The sequence below is a fragment of the Galeopterus variegatus genome, unplaced genomic scaffold, assembly GCF_000696425.1.
Source record: "Galeopterus variegatus unplaced genomic scaffold, G_variegatus-3.0.2 Scaffold1642, whole genome shotgun sequence".
NCBI classification, from domain to species: domain Eukaryota; kingdom Metazoa; phylum Chordata; class Mammalia; order Dermoptera; family Cynocephalidae; genus Galeopterus; species Galeopterus variegatus.
Window position 1 is genome coordinate 68,208 of NW_007727753.1, and position 20,605 is coordinate 88,812.

General features: G+C 34.8%; 1 protein-coding gene across 1 annotated transcript in view; it reads left to right on the top strand.

Moving 5' to 3' along the window:
- CDC37L1 (cell division cycle 37-like 1) overlaps nt 1-20,605 on the top strand; it is a 25,826-nt gene extending 5,221 nt beyond the window's left edge. The window contains exons 3-7 of the mRNA XM_008578186.1: nt 3,882-3,972; nt 11,421-11,536; nt 12,729-12,851; nt 17,117-17,281; nt 19,999-20,605. Of these exons, the coding sequence (XP_008576408.1) occupies nt 3,882-3,972; nt 11,421-11,536; nt 12,729-12,851; nt 17,117-17,281; nt 19,999-20,100 (597 nt within the window). The 3' untranslated portion in view covers nt 20,101-20,605. The remainder of the gene's footprint in view (nt 1-3,881; nt 3,973-11,420; nt 11,537-12,728; nt 12,852-17,116; nt 17,282-19,998) is intronic.

The window sequence follows — 20,605 nt, forward strand, 5'->3', positions numbered from 1 at the left end:
CCGCTCACTGGCTGAGCGAGGTGCGGCCGCAACACCGAGGGTTGCGATCCCGTTGCCGGTCCCGGTCTGGTACGGGCGCGACACTGAGGGTTGCGATCCGTTGCCGGACACGAAAAAAAGACAAAAAGGGAAAAAAAAAAAAAAGAAATAATTTAGACTATTTTGTCTCTTACATAGTACAGTGCTTTTGCCAAGTTAGTAGTTTAAGAGTAGTATTTGTTTCTTACTAGAATGTATAGGCCTTATTCTTTGACTTTTGTATTTGAAGAAGAAATGGGTTTAAATTTAATGAAGTCATAGTGTTTATTGCGAGAATAGTATGGCGGAGCAGTTTTTTTAGACTGTGTGGTCATGAAACACAGGATGTGAAAACAATTTGGCGTTTTTCAAGCAGCATTTTTCTTTTTTAAGTAGATTGGAGTAGAAAAGATCAGAGTGCATCCAACGTAGAAAGGGCCAATATTGTATTATAAAACTTGTGTTTTAGGTACATGTGTACATGTTAGAACACAAGGTAAAATCTATTTCTTAACCTAAACTGTGGTCAAAAAGTTTAGAAGCTTGTAAGCTCTTGCTCTAGAGCTGCAAGACTCAGGCAGTTTTAATTGGCCGGTCCCAAATATTTGTTTATGCACATGTACTGCTGAACAAATGTTACATACATTAAAAAACATTAACAAAAATTTGGTATTTACAAGGATAAGAAAATATTTAAGTCAAAGTTATAAAATATTTTCCCCCACATCTTGTATTTTGTACCACCCTATTTTGGTGGTCACTGCTTTAGAGTTCCTTTCGTTCAACCACCTTATTTTATGAATAAAACTGAAAAGTAGGTGGAGTGACTTAACATAGTGTAGTGGATTAAATGTGAGGAAGAAAAGAATTTCGGACCGTGGATTGAGACTAGATAAGGTATAGAAAGGTGTTAAATATCCTTTATTAAGATACCTTTAAGAATGAAAATGGTGTCCATATAATGATGTCCATTATTAATGGAGATGAGTTTTTCATGTTATCTCCATTAATAATGGACATCATTGACCAGGTTGGACTTTTAAAATCCCATGTCTTTCAAACTACTCAGGGTTTTATACTTTTGTTTTCTGTTTGAAAACTAGAGTTTGTAAAGATTGATTTCAAAATGCCTGAAAAGGGGGGAAATGCAAAGACTAGTAATTTCTTGAACTAATGTTTTTAATATGGAATAAAATGATATAATTATATATCGAAGAATAGTAGTCTGTATTAAGCCTTATTTTGGAGAAACATTTAAAGTCTATGAACATACTGATGGGTAAGGATATTTTGGTGTTCATTTTTTTCCACTTTGCCAAAATGGCTAAAGGAAACAGTTCGCAGTAACTGAAAGCTTTTAGCGTTATAACAAAGGTGGATTTTGTATATTATCCGCTATCAGTGTTCTTTGGGCCTGAAACAGGGATGATGTTACTATTTTTTCTTCAGAGAATGAGGAGAGATAGGCCTTCACATGTCATCATTTCTCTTAATTAACCCACAGACATGTTATCTAGGAGTGAATTTGGACCTTTTTTAGCCTTATTTATTATGGAAATTTCTGCCATATACAAAGTAAACAGATGAACCCCATGTTCCACTCAACAACTATCATCCTTTCGCCATTCTCATTTCTTCTAAACCTTCCCCTACTCTCCTGTCATTGCTCGACTATTATTTTTTGTTTCGTTTTTGAATAAGATTTATGTACTTCGAGATGCGTAAATTTTAAGCATTAAATTTTAACGAATAGGTACATTGATGTACTCCGTACGCCTATCAAGATATGTAATATGGAACTTTTTAATAAAAATAGTATTTAAATCTTCAGTCTGCAATTTATTGCGACAATGAAATTCAGTCATTTTCTACTGATTTGTGAAGTGGTTCTTTGTAGTTATGCTCAATTTAATTCTCAAGCTTCAGATAGACTGCTCATTCTTTCTAAGTCCACATTCACCTTATCTTTAACCATCATTATTTTCTAGACTTCTCAGCCTATAACCTTGTTTTTATCCTCCTGGCATTTACTGTCACCTACCCTCTTGAGTACTCTTAATTGCCTTCCCCTGGACCAGCTCTGGTTCTGTTACAGCAATCATTAACAAACATAGGTAAATATACATCACCACTAGCCTTACCACTACTTTCTTCTTTAATTGAGGAAAATTTTAGGAGTATAATTTGCTTATTATAGACTCAGTAAATTAATCAAACAATGCATAAGTATGTAAAATAGGAAATGAAAGGCTCTCTTTATCTTCAATTCCATTTCCCAGAGATAACTTCTGTTAACAGTGAGTCATATCTTTCTAGATTTTCTTTGTGCCTGTACTAATTTATTTACTTTTTTCTCCCACACAACAGGAACATTCTTTATCTGAATAATTTGCTTTGTCTGTATATATTGTTCCAAGAGTGTGTCTTCTTAAGTGATATTTTATTTTGCTTAGCATTTATACCCCAAAACTATTTAAAATAATTTTTTTCTTCTAGAGGAAAGGGTCAAAGCAATGTTTCTTTGTTTCATAAAGTTAACATCTCTTCTTTTAACACAGTGTTCACAAATACAATATTTCCATTTTGTCTCTGCTTTTAATTGTTTCTTTAAACTTAGGTTCTAACATAGCCTACACTTATACCACAAATTAATTAGGACTATCTTTATGTTCCAGTCATTTGCTCAAAATTGCACATGGTTTTGTCTGGGAGCTTGAGACTTGAGAGGACTGGTCTAGATCTGCGCTGTCCAACTTGATAGCCACTAGCCACATGTGCTGTTGAGGGCTTGAAATGTGGCTAGTCCGAATTGTGATGTGCTGTAAGTGTAAAATAACACCCCAGATGACTCAATACCAAAAAAAAGTAAACTATTTCATTAATAATTTTTATATTGCTTACATGTTTGAAATGATAATATGTTGGATATGTTAGGTTAAATAAAATGATTATTAATTTCATCTGTTTCTTTTTGCTTTTTAATGTGGCTAATAGAAAACTTTATATTTGTGACTTAGATTATATTTCTATTGGACAGTGCTGGTCTAGATGGCAGAATATATAAGGAAAAAATACTTTTATTTTGAAATGTATGAACTTTTATATGCTTCCCAATTATAAATTGGCAGCAAACTAGTTTGTGATTTTCATTTTTGGTAGTGATGATATCAGGGTATAAATATTATCACAGAATGTTCTGAGAAACTGTTCTGCCAGTTTTTCTTGCTAGATAAAATCTTTATTCTCAGGTTTTATAATGACTTACTTAACTGAAAATAAGCACTTCCTTGATAGAAATTTGTACTTGATTTCAAGAATCAAACTTTTGGGCCTCTACTAAAAAAAGTTTATTAGAAAGGCTTCAAAGGTCTATTTTTGGCTTATGTCTTATCAAAGAATTTATAGTAAATATACTTATTCTCTATATACTTTAATATTCTGAGTTTATTAACAGCAAGAACTCCAAAGATTAGGCTAGAGTTACAAATATTCATAGGAAATGCATAATGCAAATGTAAACTCTACATGTAAAAGATTTTTCTCTATCTACCTTTAATAGGGAAATTCAGTTTAACAAAAAGGTTAATTCAGTTGTTTTTCTGTATGATTTCTAAGATAAGTATATAATTTTCCACAAACATATTATTTTAAACAAAGTTAATGAAACTCTCATACAAGAAAATTTCTTGATTTTTTTTTTTAGTAAAGAGTTTAACAGATGAATTTAATGATGTGATATAAGAATAGCAGTATACTGCATTTTTGTATTGTCCATGGGAAGGACTGCTAGGCACTCAGTGTCTGAAAAAGAAGAATCAATTAGAATATAAAACCTGATTTTGATTTTTAAAATTTTTTCTTAGAGTTTTATTAATCAAGATAAACGAGAAGAAAGAGACGAAGATAAATCTAAATCATTTATGCAGAAATATGAGCAAAAAATCAGACATTTTGGTAAGTCTGCTACTTGAGTTTCCTTCTTTGTAATGTTTGGTATCATATGTACGTGTGCAAAAAATGGATTATAAAATGGGAATCAAAAACAGGATAAGTGACAAACTCCAGTTGTATAGCTACTTCTGATACAGTTGTACAGATAATTTTTTAGGCTTTTTTTTTGGGGGGGGGGTCATAAATAAAATAGATTGATAGAACAAACCAAATTGTGAAGAGAAACAAAATTCAATCTGTTGTTTTATAATACTACCCTCAACAGTCTTGTTTGTTCCATAGCCTTTTTTCAAATTGACTAGTTTTTACTTTTTTCTTTTTCCTCTTTGCTTCCTTGGTATCTGATTATCTGTGGTCAAAAGATTAGCTTTCATTTTTTTCAGGTTTTGGATATGATTCTGTATAATTCAGTCAGATCACTTGAATTGTTATTCAGATAATACTGTATAGTAATAAAAATGTATATACTGTACAAAGAACTGAAAAAATAGTTTTTTCTGTTGGGGAAAAAGGATGAAATGAGGGTCAGTGTAAGTGAAGGATTCCCAAAGGAGGTAACTTGAGCTTGATTATGAGGAACAGACAGGAGTTTTTCATGTAGATAAGGGAGGCAAATAACACGTAGAAAGGCAGAGCCAGGAAACACACGGTGTGTTCTGAGAGTTATAAGCAGTATGATGCTGCTGGAGTGAAACTGCTAGTGGGAAGTGTTTTGGAGTTAAGGTTCAAAGGATATTTTTTTGATCCCATGTAATATTAATTTAGTAAATATGTTTTTTATTTGGAGTATGTTTATGACCTTTTTAAATGGCATTTTGAAGTCTTACTCCTTTTGGTGTTTTTTCCTTCCAAATATTTAGAATTTCATTTGTGCCTCAGTTATATCGAGACAATGAGTATTACTTTCAATTTTTTCTCTTCCTTCTTTGAAAATTATTTGTAAAGTACTCATTTTTCTCATACTTTTTATTTTCAAAAAAGAAAAATAGACTGTGTATTTAATTCAAGCATAGTATCTGAAGAAATAAACATAGACAAAGTTTCTTTTTCTACATATTATCATTGTGGTATTATTTATAATAGAAAAAGATGGGGCTGGCTGGTTTGCTCACTTGGTTAGAGGACGATGTTGATAACACCAAAGTCAAGGATTCAGATCCCCATACCAGCCAGCTGCCAAGTAAAAAAAAAAGAAAAGAAAATAGAAAAAGATGAATAAACTGTCCTCTGTTGGGTAGATATTAAAATCTTTAAATGAGCAGAGCCTTGAGTTATAAGGATAAAAGGCAAAAATTATGCAAATAAGTTGTGATATATGAGGTGCTGCTCCCCTTTGCTTCCTAGGCCCATGTGTTCTGCTGTAGGGAAAAAGTACCATATATACATGTTACTCTTTCAGAGGAGGTACTGCATCTGATGGAACACCATCCCTCAAGGTGTTTTCACCCATCTGGCATTCTATAGGCTAGTTGCTTTGGTGCCATAGTAAACCTACTAGGTAAGAAACAGTTCCTTCACTTTTGCTGTAAACTGAGTGCTTTTGTCTAAAGCAGTTTTGTGTGGGAAAATATCTTAACCTCATAAGGTATGGTAACCCATCTGACACTAAAACTAAGTCTTCAATAAACCATTTCACCATTCCAGAAAACCTGCTGCTTTGGGGTAGTGCTGATCATGGTAAGACCAGTGAATTCTATGAGCTCAGTCTTCATTTCTTTTGGGGTAAAATGAGTTTCTGGGTCAAAAAATAATGTGGTATGGTGAATAATTCATTTAGTAAGATCACAGATGTATTACTGGTAGAGCATGGCAAGGAGGGAGGGCAATTCCGGTTCTAGAATGTGCTTGTTCAAGTGAGGAATTACTGGTCCCTCTGAGATGAAATGGGACCAAGATAATCAACCCGCTGCTTGATAGCTGGATGGTCTTTCCAGTGAATAGTGCCATACAGAAGTTTTCACATCGGTTTCTGCTACTGGCAAATTAGGTATTTATTGACTAAACTGGATTGGGATATTGGAACATCCTTGATGGGGAGAGTCTGTGCTGTTGAATCTGTGCATAATCTCAAGCTGGAGTCCCTCTGACCTCTTTGTGAAACTACTGTACAAGTAACAAGATAGCTGAGGGAAAAGGCTGACTTGACACCCACAGGTGATTAATAAACAATCATTCTGCCATTGTATGTTGTGAGCTTCCAATATTTCGTATTGTAATACTAACCAGAGCCTTGTTGTCTTCAAACCCAACCACATCTGAGAGCCATTTCCAGGTTCACATTGTGCCTGTTTTTTAGTGGAAATACATATTGACTTTTTACTTTGAAGGAGATATCCTACTTGCTGTAGCATACTGGATCCCAGAAATGTTACTAAAGTAGAGGGCCCCCCAAATTTTCGTGTGTTTTATTTCCCACTCTCTGGCGTGCATGTATCTTACCAAGACATCTGGGGTACCTGCTACTTCCCGCTCACCAGCTTCCATCAGTGTAGAGTAGACCGACTTGCAGTCATGTGAAATGATGAGATAATCAAAATCCCTGTGGACTAAATCATGGCAGAGTTGATAGAGGCCTGAGGCAAGATGGTGAAAGTTCTATGCTGTCCTTGCTTGGTGGAAGCAAATGTTTCTGGTGTTGTATGCTTATTGTGTTAAAGAAAAAAAGCATTTGTCCAAATGATGACTACATTGATATATTCCTTTTAAACATATCTGAAACAGCAGCTGTAATTAAAGCTTTCAGCTGGAGGTTTTCCAAACTTGGATTGCATTCCACACACTTGGAACACATGGGCCTGGTGTATGGGGGGCTCTGTAGGGCTGGAAGGACTTCATACAAGTACCTCTTTGTTGTCCTACATGAACTTATAGTCTTCAGAGTTCTTCCTAACTTTCTCTTAAGGTATTTGTTGGCCAACTACCTTTTGTGTGTTGCTTTTACCCTTGTAATTAGATGGAATCAACCGTCTAATGGTAAACGGTACAACTGTATCATGAAGTATTATGAAGCACTGAAATCTAATTTCCTACATTTGTATTTATCAATTTAGTTAATTCACATTTTAAAAATATAAAATATTAATTTAGAAACAAAGTCTGTTTTCTCTTAAATTTCTCTGGACAGTTTTATTCAAAGTTACATACATCTTTGACATCACTGTCTTTATGATCATCAGAGCTGTGTTTTGAATCATCTAACACAGTATTTCAGAGCACATCATTTTCACTTCCAGGCAAAGTTAACTGTGATTCAGCATTTTTTGAATCTTTGTAGAATGTCACTGGAAATTTTATCAAAAGCTGTAAACATTTGTGCAAATGCTTTGTACTGAAGATAAATATTTACAACCTCTTCAATGTAATTACTTATGTATTGCTTTTTAAAAACATATTGATATCCTGTTTTTGAAAAACATTTAGTATGAAGTAATCTTAAATGGAATATGAAGTAAAATGAATGGAAAATTATATGTATGATACGATTTTAATTTCATTTCTTTAGAAGTCATTAAAAAATAAGCCTGGAAAGAAATATATCAAAATGTTAACAATAATTATTTTTTTGTGGTAGAATAGGAAATGATTTTTATTTTCTGGATTTTTCAAATTCCTCACAATGAGTACACTTTATTTTTATAATCTGAAAAAAATATTTTAAAGGGTTTATTCTAAGAATTCAAGAAAATATATTAATGCGATTCACTGTATTAACAGACTATAGTAGTATAACCATAGGATTTAGTGATCAATTTGATGTGAGAAAAATGGAAATGTCAGAGGAATTTCTCGAATGCTTGATTGGGCAACATGGAGCCTAGGAAACATTATAGGATGGCTGAGAGAGAAGGATGGGTTAGGTTTCAAATAAGATGAGTTTTTGTGCAGGAATGTAGTTGTCCAGAAGTAGATGATTGGAAATACAGGAGATCTGGGAGCTCAGGAAATATAGGAAAAATGGTCATGTATCTTTCCTCAGGGAATTCACAACCTAACTGGGAGATTTTTAGCATATAGAGAAATTAAAATGAATGGTGTATATTTTTTTTGTCCCGCTTCATTGCCCCCAGACCTGAATAGTGTAATTTAAAGTGTTAAAATGCATCATTTTATACGTGTAATGCAGGGAGGAAAGGGAAATAAATATGCACACGTATATTTGGGGACCATTTTAGGAATCAGGTGGAATACTGAGAGTTCATGGACGGATTGAGATTTAGATGTACATCAGGGAAATACATAGGTTAAAGGATATACTTTAAATATTTTAATTTATCAGAGTGAGGTTTTTGTTTTTCTTAACCATTTGGAGAAATTGGTTGGCTAGTTTAAATGACTAGATTATCCTTAACCAGAGCACTAGCTTAATAAATATTTGTTGAATGAATGACTTGTTCACTATTATGTTAATAACCTATTTATTGAGTATTTACTATGTGTCAGGCACTAAATGCTTTATATGAATTAATATAATTTAATCATCACAAAAGTTCTGTGATAGGTATTATTTTTAACCCTATTTTACAGATGAGGAAATGGAGACATAGAAAGAAACTTGCCGAAGGTAGTAAGTGGTAAAGCCAATATTGGAATTTAGGCGGTTTAGCTCTAGAGTTTGTCTTCTAAGCCATCATGCTAGCTTGTGTTACTCTCCAGTTGTTTACAAATTCCAAAATAACATCTGTAATTTCAGGTATGTTGTATTCCACTAAGTTATTGATTTTCTTTAAGTATTTTGTTCATAAAATTCCACACTTTTTCCACAAAGTTCTATATGGACTACCTGTAACTTCTCAGATTTGTACTAATCCGATGTGCCTTTTTTTTTTTTTTAAACAAGACCACTTAGGCTGCATTCTCTCCCTCTTACTCTCCCCAAAGAGTAAGAACGATCATCAATGGCTCATGGCAGTTACAGCAAAGCAATTCTTGCACAGGAGAGAACACTGTGCCTCCTCCTCCTTGTGGTTTTCAGTGCTCTGAACGTTCAGAGAAATTTCTCTAGTAACGAACTATAGAAATGTTCTGCGAAATTATAGTCTTTCAGTGTGCATTTTTGAAATCAAGTAATGACAAGTATTCTCAGATAAAGAAAATTTATGTTCAATCTCAAGTGTTAATCTTGTCTCGAGTAGTTAAAAAACTTTAGTGTTTAATGACACCCTTCCTCATGGCTCCTACAAGTGTCACTAACCCTTTCGTGTTATCCTTCCTGCCAAAGAAACCAAAATGGATAGGATTTTGGTAATTCAGTGAGTCACAGTGCTGCCATGAAGAAGTACACAGAAGCAATGCTCTGTGGATGGTAGGTGGAGTTAAAAATATTACCTCTTGGGCCGGGCCCGTGGCGCACTCGGGAGAGTGCGGCGCTGGGAGCGCAGGAGCGCTCCCGCCGCGGGTTCACATCCTATATAGGGATGACCAGTGCGCTCACAGCGCTCACTGGCTGAGCGAGGTGAGGCCCGTCTCCAAAAAGGAAAAAAAAAAAAAAAAAATTACCTCTCCACAAGTGTAAGAAAGCTGAGGCAAAACTGCTTCATAGGATTTATTTTATGGCTACAGATATAAAAAATAAGAATTATGCTTTTTTTAGATCTGACCTCTAGGAGTCATTAGACTGTTTAACTGTATAGTCATGCACTCCATAATGATGTTTCAGTCAATGATGGACTGCATATATGACTGTGGTCCCATAAGATTATAATACTGTATTTTTATTGTGCCTTTTCTATGTCTAGATGATACACACATACTTACCATTGTGTTACAGTTGCCTACAGTATTTAGTAAACTAACATCCTGTACAGGTTTGTAGCCTAGGAGGAATATACCATATAGCCTAGGTGTGTAATAAGCTATACTATCTAGGTTTGTGTAAGTACACCCACCCTATGATTTCTGCACAACAATGAAATTGCATAACTGTGCATTTCTCAAAACATACCCCTGTCATTAAGCAACACATGACTGTACTATGAGAAGTAGTTCCTTACTTTCGTACTCTGTTTCTTAGAATTCTAAGTGACCTAATTATTGTGTCCAAAGCGTTGGGGATATGGATGTGAGAGCAATCTGGCTGCGATATCCATCACTCCATTGATCACCAGGGTTGATTCTGTTGATCTGGTTGGCTAGGCAGGTGTCCCCTTCCTTCCTCACTGCCTCATGCACATTCCTCCCAAAACTGCGTGCTCAGTTGAAGAGACAACCTTTTCTGATAGAGGGGAGGACTGTTCTTGCATCCAGGGCATATGAATAACTGCATTTCCTGCTAGAACCTCCAAACAAGCTCTCAAAGTGTTGGAGATACAACTTTAAAAAGCTTGTAAAACTTTATGAGAAAATGCTAAAATCTTTTTTCCCCTTTTTTTAGGTGAGGAAAAATCAATCATTTATTTTCACTTGATTCCCATATGTTGCTAACTGTGTATTCTCTGTAAGACATTTGTCTTCAGTTTTTTTCTTTCTTGTGTTCTAATGTGTGATTTAATATATAGGAGTTCATTTTGTGTTTACTGCCAAACAATTGAGCCCTGTAAAATTTCATGATGATTTAGTAACATTCAGACTTTCTTCAATGAATGTAAAGTATCTAAAGCTAACATTGTTATATTGAATATCAAATATAAAGCTGACTGGACAAAGTTAAAAGCTCAATGCTTTGCTGGTTCCATGATTACTTTGTGGTATTGACTTCCACCAAATTTCTTACTAATTTAGATAAAGATGTAGATACACCTTAAGTAGTATTTGGATTCCTTTGATATCTTGAAGCAAAAAGGCAGCCATTTTCAAATATGCTTAACTAATTTTTAAAAGATTGTGTTTAATGTGTATATAAACATATATCACAAGTAAATGGCTAACATGACTAAAATGGTTAAAGTATATTTACTATTATAATACTGACTGCATTGGTTTCCCACACTGTCAACATTTTACCATATTATTTTAGACATTTTTTAATAAATTAGAGGTAATATGGCTTTTCTGAGTCTTTTATTGTCTTTAAGTTTGCTAATAGTAGTTTTTTGATGTTTTGCTTTCTTTCTCATATTTCTAGTAGGAAAAATTCTGTTCTCTGAGTAAATAATATTGACTTTCTTGAAATCCTCTGTAGTCACTCAAACCTAGGATGACCAGCTGACTCAATTTGCCCAGGACTGTGGGTGTTCCAGATGCAGGACTTTTGGCTTTAAACCAGCCACTCTACTTTAGCCTGACCAATTATCTGAAATAAAACTATCTGTGAATTTTGGAAGCTATTTCCAGTCTACTGGGTATTGCTTTAAAGAGCATTATCCCTCTTCATTTGCTCTTTTACCATAATGTATTGCACTGGCAATGCAAATTGTCTTTATAAAGAGACTCATTTTAAAATACCAATTCTTCTGTTATAGGAAGAAAGAAAATATTTGACATTCATGCTTTAATTCTTTTTTTTTTTTTTACAGGTATGTTGAGTCGATGGGATGATAGTCAGAGATTTTTGTCTGACCATCCATACCTTGTATGTGAAGAAACTGCTAAATACCTTATCTTATGGTGTTTTCACCTAGAAGCTGAACAGGTATTGTGGGAACCTTAAGTTTCTGGGAACCTTAGTGAAATTCTGATTTCTTTATTGGTGTTTTGTTTTTTTTACAGTATGTGCTTTAAATGAAAGCAAGAAGGTCATTAAGTGTAATTATAATTTTTTTCAGATCTACTTTAGCTTAATATGGGAATATTTTTGTTTTTTCAGTTAGCATATGAAAACTTTTCTAATATGCTTTCTCTGCCACACCCTCATCTTTCTTGTTCCCATATACTATAATCCTTTTTCTTTTTTAATTGGTTAGAAAGTTATGTTTTAAAAATCCAAACAGTAATTACAGCATTAAATCAAGCAACAGCGTGGTCCCCCTTCAGTTATTCTGGTCCACTTGCAAATAATCAAAACTAAGATACACTGTTTATATGTCTATGTAGTATTTGACTTATAGCTTGTATTAGTCAGTTTATGTTGCTTATAACAAAATACCTGAGACTGGGTGATTTATAAAGAATACGAAATTTATTGCTTACAGTTTCTGAGGCTGGGAAGTCCAAAGTCCATCTGGTGGTGTCAACAGTGACCCAGGGGCTCACATTGGAGATGGTGGAAGCAAAGAGAGCAGGAAGAGAGAGAGAGACAGACTCTCCTCTTCTTTTAAAGCTCTCAGAACCATGCCCCTGACCACCGTTTTAAATCCTTTCACTACTGCATAGTCCTAAATCTAATCACCTCTTCAAGTCTCCACCTTTCAATTACCATAATAGGATTTCTCATCTTAACAGTCACAGTGGGGGCTAAGTTTCTAATACATAAAATGTGGGGAATACAATTAAAGCTTCAGTGAGTTTTGGGGGGACATAATTCAATCCACTACATAGCTGAAGAGAATAAAATCAAAATTACTTAAAAATTCAAAATTTGGGGCCGGCCCGGTGGCGCACTGGAGAGTGCGCCACTTAGGAGTGCGGCGGCGCTCCCGCCGAGGGTTCAGATCCCATGTGGAGACCGGTTCCCACTCACTGGCTGAGCGTGGTGCGGGCGCAACACCGAGGGTTGCGATCCCGTTGCCAGTCCCCGGTACGGGTGCGACACCGAGGGTTGCGATCCCGTTACCAATCAGTAAAAAAGACAAAAAGGAAAAAAAAAATTCAAAATTTGAATCAGTATACCAATTACATGTATTTCTAGAGGCATCTCTTGTAATTTTAATCTATTTATTTTTCAGAAAGGGGCTTTAATGGAACAAGTAGCACATCAAGCTGTTGTAATGCAATTTATTATGGAAATGGCCAAAAACTGTAATGTGGATCCAAGAGGGTGTTTTCGATTATTTTTCCAGAAAGCCAAAGTAAGTAGTTATTTGTTTTGGTTAAATGGGAAGGTTAGGCCTAACTGAGACCTGTTTGTCCCATAGACGTGAAAACAAGCCGTCTAACCAGGATGTTACTGGCTAAATTCTATAGATTTTCTAGTGAAAAGAAAATTTATATTGCCAATTTTATGCTCATTCGGACTTAAAGGAGCTATATGAGAAGCTGTACTATAGCATATATGTGAAATTGAGATCCATTCAAATGGATCATTTAACAAATATTGAGTGCCTACTAATGCAAAGCACAGCTGTTTTGGATGCTGAGGATACAGAGATGAGCAAAATATATACAGTATTCTTCATGTATTGAACTCACAGTTTAATAAGAAGTCAGGCTTTTTTTTTTTTTTTTGTCTTTTGTCTTTTGTCTTTTTTCCGTGTCCGGCAACGGATCGCAACCCTCAGTGTTGCCCCCGTACCGGACCGGGGACCGGCAACGGGATCGCAAGCCTCGGTGTTGCTCCCGCGCCTCGCTCAGCCAGTGAGCGGGAGCCAGTCTGTATGTGGGATCCGAACCCTTGGACGGGAGCGCCGCCGCGCTTCCCAAGTGGCGCACTATCCAGTGCGCCACCGGGCCGGCCCAGAAGTCAGGCTTTTGTAATGAAAAAATAGGAAACAACGTAAAAATTCAACAATCAAAGGAATGGTTTAAAAAACGTGTGGTACATAGAATATTATGCAACCATTAAAATTATATTTATGAAACATTTTTAATGATTTGAGAAAATGCTTATGCTATAAATTCAAAAGAAGTGATACACATTTATATATACAAGACAATGTTAGCCATGTTCAAGAAAAATAGATATGTCCAGAAAGTGTAAGCACCAATTCACAGTCACTAGACTGGTAATAATTTCAATGTTGTCCAAGAAGTAGAGCAGTAAGAACTTGCATTCACTGCTAGTGGGGAGTATAAGTTAGAACATCCACTTTGGAAAATTTCTTAGGAAAGTTTGATGAGTACTTACCTAACACTCAGAAGTTCTTGTAGGTATATACCCTAGAGAGTAGGTTCTCAACATGTGGTCCAGGGACGCTGACGAGTCTTTAGTACCCTCTCAGGAGGCCCTCAGTCAAAACTATTTTCATAGTAATACTAAGATGTTATTAGCCATTTCATTCTCATTCTGTCATGAGTGTACAGTAGAGATTGATTTGGAAGCAGATGTGAGGATCCAGCTATCTTCTGTTAAGCCAGGCATTAGAGAGACTTGCAAAAATGAAAAAAATATGCCACTCTTCTCACTACATTTTTTTGTTTTGGAAAATACATTTTTTTAAAAATAAAAATATATTATTAATGGTAGCATGTAGTGAGTTTGTTATTGTTATTTTTTAGTTAATGTTTTTTAAATTCCCCAGTTTTAATTTCTAACACAGTAAATATTGACAGATATAACCCACATAAACAGAAGCTCATTAGGTTCTTCAGTAATTTTCAAGAGTGTGAAAGAGTCCTGAGACGATAAAGTTTGAGAACTACCACTCTAGAGAAACTCTCATACATGTACACTTGATGCCATAATGTTCACAGTAGAATTGTTCATAATAGTAAAAAGGCTGGGAACAACCCAAATATCTGTCAACAGTAGAATGAATAAATTGTGGTATATTCCTTCAGTAAAATACTAACAAGCCATCAGCATGGGTGAAAAAATAGAGTAAAACAAGCCACAGAGTGATATATCCAGAATCATTTTTTAAAATGTTTTATAAAGTTCATATTTTTAAATATTCTTATAAAGTATCTTTTGTTATAGGCAGAACTAAACAATATATTGTCAGGGGATATATGTTAAGCAGTAAAACTAAAGAAGCAAAGGGATGATCAAGACAAAAGTCACGACAGTAGTGACCTTGGAGAGGGTGGGGGGAATGCTCTTAGGACTGATTTCTAAGGTACTGGTAAGAATCTATTTCCTAATTTATGTGGGTACATAGTGGGCTTTTGTTGAATAAACTGTACATATATATTTTAATGCTATTACACATAGTATACTTTTTAGCACATACAATTAGAAGTTAAAAGGAAATTACCAGAAGTTTAATTTTGGTCATACTTGTATGGGAGAATTATAAATGATTTCCATTTTCTTTTTCATGCACTACAGTGAACATTTCCTTTTATAAACAAAGAAAAAAAATAATTATATTTTTAAATAAAAAAAAAAACTATTAACATGGCAGTAGTTCTACCTTAAAAGCCCTAAACTCTTCTGAAGTGCAACCTAAATAGGAAATTTTTCTGGAACATTAAGAGTTTTAACAAGTAAATGGTTGAGGTGGTGTTTTAGGTAGGCTACTGTTGACTAGTGTAAATTTTTACTTGACATATAGGAATAATAAAAACTGTACTTTCTTTTTTGTCTTACATTAATAGATGTGTTTAAACTGGTGCTTAATAAGATAATGGAACATGGCCAAACTATATATATATATTCTTTGTAATTTACTTTGACAAAATGGAACTGAAAGGCACTGAAATCTTCCATCTTAACATTGTGTTCTTTTTTTTTTTTTGGTCTTTTGTCTTTTTCCATGTCCGGCAACGGATCGCAACCCTCAGTGTTGCCCCCGTACCGGACCGGGGACCGGCAACGGGATTGCAACCCTCAGCGTTGCCCCCGCGCCTCGCTCAGCCAGTGAGCGGGAACCGGTCTGTATGTGGGATCCGAACCCTCGGGCGGGAGCGCCGCCGCGCTTCCCAAGCGGCGCACTTATCCAGTGCGCCACCGGGCCGGCCCTTAACATTGTGTTCTTAATAATGATTTTTTTTAAAGTAAGAAATAATAACTTTGATGGGGTGTTTGCTTTGTGCCAGGTACTGTTCTAAGCACTTTACATATACTAACTCATTAAATTCTTATAACATTTAATGAGGATTACTATTCCTATTTTATAGGTGAGGAAATTGGCATAAAGAAATTAAGCAAATAGCCCATAATTTACTTTTATAAAACAAAACTAGTCAGATCACTCTAGATCTAAGTCCCTTGGCCTTAGGCATGCAGTAAGGTCAGCAGTTGTGCTGCTTGGTTTTTAGAAAGACTACATTTGGCTGTGAAGGCTATCATTCCATATGGGCACATGAGTACCATCCATATATTGACCAAAGTGAACGCTAAAATGTAATTAAAGAAATTATTCCTAAACTTATAAAGATAGGATGGCAACACAGAGCATTAATTATTTGCATGATTTGTACAAATATTGATGCCAAGAACTAATGCACAGATTTCAACCCAGTTACACAACCTAAACTCCATTTGACAAGATCCCTTCCCCCACTTGAACTTAAAGCCTACATTCTGATAATGTAGGATATGCTGTTTTATTTCTTTATATGCAGAGGAAACATTTATAAACTGCCAGTAGGAGGTTTTATGTCAAGAATTTTGCTTATATTGTAGATCATTGGATACCTCAGAATTCCCTTTTCTCAACATGTCATCATACATTTTTCTTCCCATAGTGATGAAAAGAAGGTACTTGCTTAATGATAACACTAAGATATTCCCATAATGAAGTTGAATGTTGATTTCTATTTGGTTTTCATAGCTTTACAAATAGTTTTGGAGCACTATCAGAAACGGGTAATAGTCCCTCCCATTAAATGATGGAGAATTCAGAAGTTTTAAGAATATCCCTTGGTGGTTATTTTGCAGTGGGAAGAGGATAGAATGAATGTGTTAAAAGAGGACTGTTTTTTGGGCCGGCCTGGTGGCGCACTCGGTAGAGTGCGGCGCTTGGGAGCATGCTGGCGCTCCCGCCGAGGGTTCGGATCCCATATAGAGACCGGTCCGCTCACTGGTTGAGCACGGTGCGGGCGCGACACCGAGGGTTGCGATCCCGTTACCGGTCACGAAAAAAGACAAAAAGGAAAAGAAAAAAAAAGAGGACTGTTTTGGATCTCATCAAGGATCCAGATAAATCAAGGAAATACAGAGAAAGCCTAATTTTCTTTTGTTATAGTTGTGTGTGTATATGTAGGAAGGAGTTGTTTCTTATTAGTTTATTTTATTTTGCCAAAGCAGAAGGAATGGAACAAACCAAACATTAAAGTTCCTATAACACAGGTAGTTTTCACAAATCTGACAAGGATCATGGTAGTTTCTACATTTAGACTATTTACCTTTTCTTTGCTTTCTCCACTTCAAACTTATTATATATGCTTTTTAGATTTACTGTGTGATCTAGAAGTCTTAAAAAACACAGTCTTTGTATTTTGTGTTTTCTAGGCAGAGGAAGAAGGTTATTTTGAAGCATTCAGAAATGAACTTGAAGCTTTCAAGTCAAGAGTAAGACTTTATTCTCAATCACAAAGTATTCAACCTATGACGGTTCAGAATCATGTTCCCCATTCTGGTGTTGGATCTATAGGTTTATTAGAATCCTCACTGCAGGTAAGTTGGAAAAGTAAATATTTATTTTTAAACATATTAGATAATTTTTGGTCTCTCATTAGAGAGACATCAAATCTCATCTCCTTTTCACGTAGAAAAGATGAATTGGACCTAAGCATTCTTACGTGGCAAGGGTTACCTTTTAATCATCTCAGTCATAAACTCAAGATGGCTCCTAAGGAACATCTCATTCCGAGTAGAACTATGCCGTTATTTTTTAGGATGAATTAGCTTCAAAGCATATGTGCAAGTGGTAACCAAGGTGACCTGTTGCATGAGTTTATTTAGTATTATCTTGTTAAATGTTGGTGTTGCCTACCAGATGTAGCATTTTTAGTACACATTAATGTAACTGATAATATTATATCTGGTAATATTGGCCAAATGTTTGAGCCTCTTTGAAGTCTGCTGTTAGATCAAGATAAAACCATGTCACCAGCATGAAAGAATATACATCAAAAAGAAAAGGGATCAGACCACTGGTCTGCCTCATACTACTTAGGATTACAATTTTAAATATTATTAGACAGTTCCTGCCCATTTTAGTAGAGCCCAGTCATCTCTCATGTCCATGCTCCAAGATTTTAAGACCAGCTTTAACCAGTTTAGTCTGGTGTGTACATTGTGAGAAGAGAAGTCTCATTCAGAAGATAAAGGTCTTGTATTCATTTTTAAACCTCATAAAGTGGTAGAATTGAGATTTTGCAGTATCTTGACCTTACATCACTATAATTTCACTATTCCAATTACATGCATTATAGACCCTTTAAGGAAAGTAATTGATCATATTTAACTCGGTCAAAAATATTATTCTCAAAGATGGAAATAATTGGTAAAGCTCTGATTTTTAAATAATTAGTAATGCTCCCCCTTAGTTTGACATGAAGGAATATTACCCATACAAATTCCCTACAGATAGTCTCTTAATATTATTTAAATACAGTGATGATTTATAGCACTTACATTGTATTAGGTATTATAAGTAATGTAGAGATGATTTAAAATATACTGGAGGATATGCATAGGTTATATCGCAAATACTACTCATCTGTGGATTTTGGTACTCACAGGGCTGTGGGGTGTGTGGAGGCATGGTCCTAGAACCAATCCCCTGCTGATACCAAGGGATGACTGTACAGTACTTTGTGATTCCTTTATTGTAAAAGCGAAAAGCTAGCTAGAATTTGAATTATTTCCAATCAGATCTTTATGAAGGAAGTTGGCACAAATAATTGACTGAGGTCTGGGACACTCTCACTAGACCTCAGTTCTAATCCTGCCTCTATTTAGTAATGCACTCTTCAAAGAGAAAAAAATTAATCACAATTGAATAAAATTAAAATCTAGTCAATAGGATAAACATAAAGAACTGTTACTTATATCTGTGTCCAAGAGGCCTTAGTTGAGTTCTCTCAAAACTAAGATAATAGTACAGTATTCATGGGGGTATTGGTTCCAGGACTCCTCCTCTCCCCAATACCAAAACTCATGGATGCTCAAGTCCCTTATGTAAGATGGTATAGGGTTTGCACATCCTCCCATATACTTTAAATCATTCCTAGATTAGTTATAATACTTAATACAATGTAATGCTGTGTAAACAGTTGTTACACTGTATTATTTGTAATTTTTTATTGTTGTATTGTTGTTTTTTAATGTTTTGATTTTCTTTTTCCTAAAATATTTTCAGTCTGCAGTTGGTTGAATTGCAGGTGCAGAACACATCAATATAGAGGGTTGACTGTATTAGGAGGATCTTTTGAAAACCTTGCCTCGCTGTGGGATGAGGAGGTTTAGGACATCTATCCCATTTGGACTATTTTGTCCATTGGTATTTATTAAATAAAATAAACGTAAATGAAACTAGGTGATTTTTATTAGTTGTAAAATCTAAGTAGCTAGCAGATATTCAGAACAACCGAGTAGACAAAATTGAATTCTTGGGGAAAAATTTCCCAAAGTCCTGTATCTTAAGGCCTTATGGTCTTATTCACGGTGCTTTAACAAATAATAATTTTATTTTTGTATTTATCGAATGTTTTATTTTTCTGTTCCTTGTTTTAGAAATGAGCACACATAACATTTAGGAGTTGTCTTTCTGTTTAAAAAATAAAACCTAAACTGTTCTTTATTCTCAATTTTTAAGATATGGATCTAAGTACCTCAAAAGATTAAAGATCTCTTGCTTGAGTTTGTTTTAATTTTTGGGAAACCAAAATAGACCCTGAAGATAAGTATAATTTTTACTCAGGAAGTGAATTTTTTTCTTTATTCAAATGTTTTACATTTTTAGTATTTACTGTTGTAATTAGATAGTAATCTTAAATATCCATTGCCGGCTCAATGCCATATTTATCATGTAAACTCTCAGTAGCTCTGTACATATAATCACATGGAAAATGTAGCCTTGTATGATTAAACAATTAAAATTATAGTTTTGTTAAAAGGAAAAGAAAGGTGGTGTTTATTACATTTGTTTTTTCACATATATCATTGTTTTTATCAGAATTTTTATCAGAATGTTATTTGGATTAAATAGCATCCTATTTTTTTCCTTCCTTATTTTGGGTTTCAGCCTGAGTCTGACTACAAAGTCCATCTTTCCTACTGTACTACACTGTAGAGAAACAGAGAATGTGAAACTGAGTATGTAGTTGCATATACTAGCATGAAACTGGTTATCATGCATTTTTCCCCCTACTTTTTTTTCCCTCCAGAATCCAGATTATCTTCAGTATTCTATCAATACAGCTCTCTGCAATTTAAACTCAGTGGTACATAAAGATGATGATGAACCCAAAATGATGGACACTGTATAATTTGGTTAAGACTGCTGAGGCCAAGTGCTATTTTGTTACAAGAAAGGAAGAACTTGGCTATTTTCTTGACACTTTTATGGGTGCTGCACTTTATTTTTGTTCGGTTTTTGATGGGAGGGAAAGAAGAGTACTGAAACGTTTTGTAACATTTTTTTTTAATGTGCTGCTAAGGTTGTTTTTTTTCTGAAGAGGAGTGGTACCATATGTTGCAGGAAGTCAAACTGGACTGGTTTTTTGTTTTTTGGTTTTTTTGGCTACTAAATTTGCCTTTAATCTTACTGTTCTTAATTATAGAATCAAAGTATGAAAATCTGCACAAATGCAATGTTTACAAGAACTGGTTGATTCTAGAAGCATCTGCTACAGTCTCTTTTTATATGGATATGTACATGTCCTACTCTACAAAAATGATTAAAGATAAAAATGTACTTGTATCCCACTGCTAATTTAGCTGTCAAATCTGGTGTTTCATCATATTAAAAGCAATAAATCAGTAGTTGGTAAT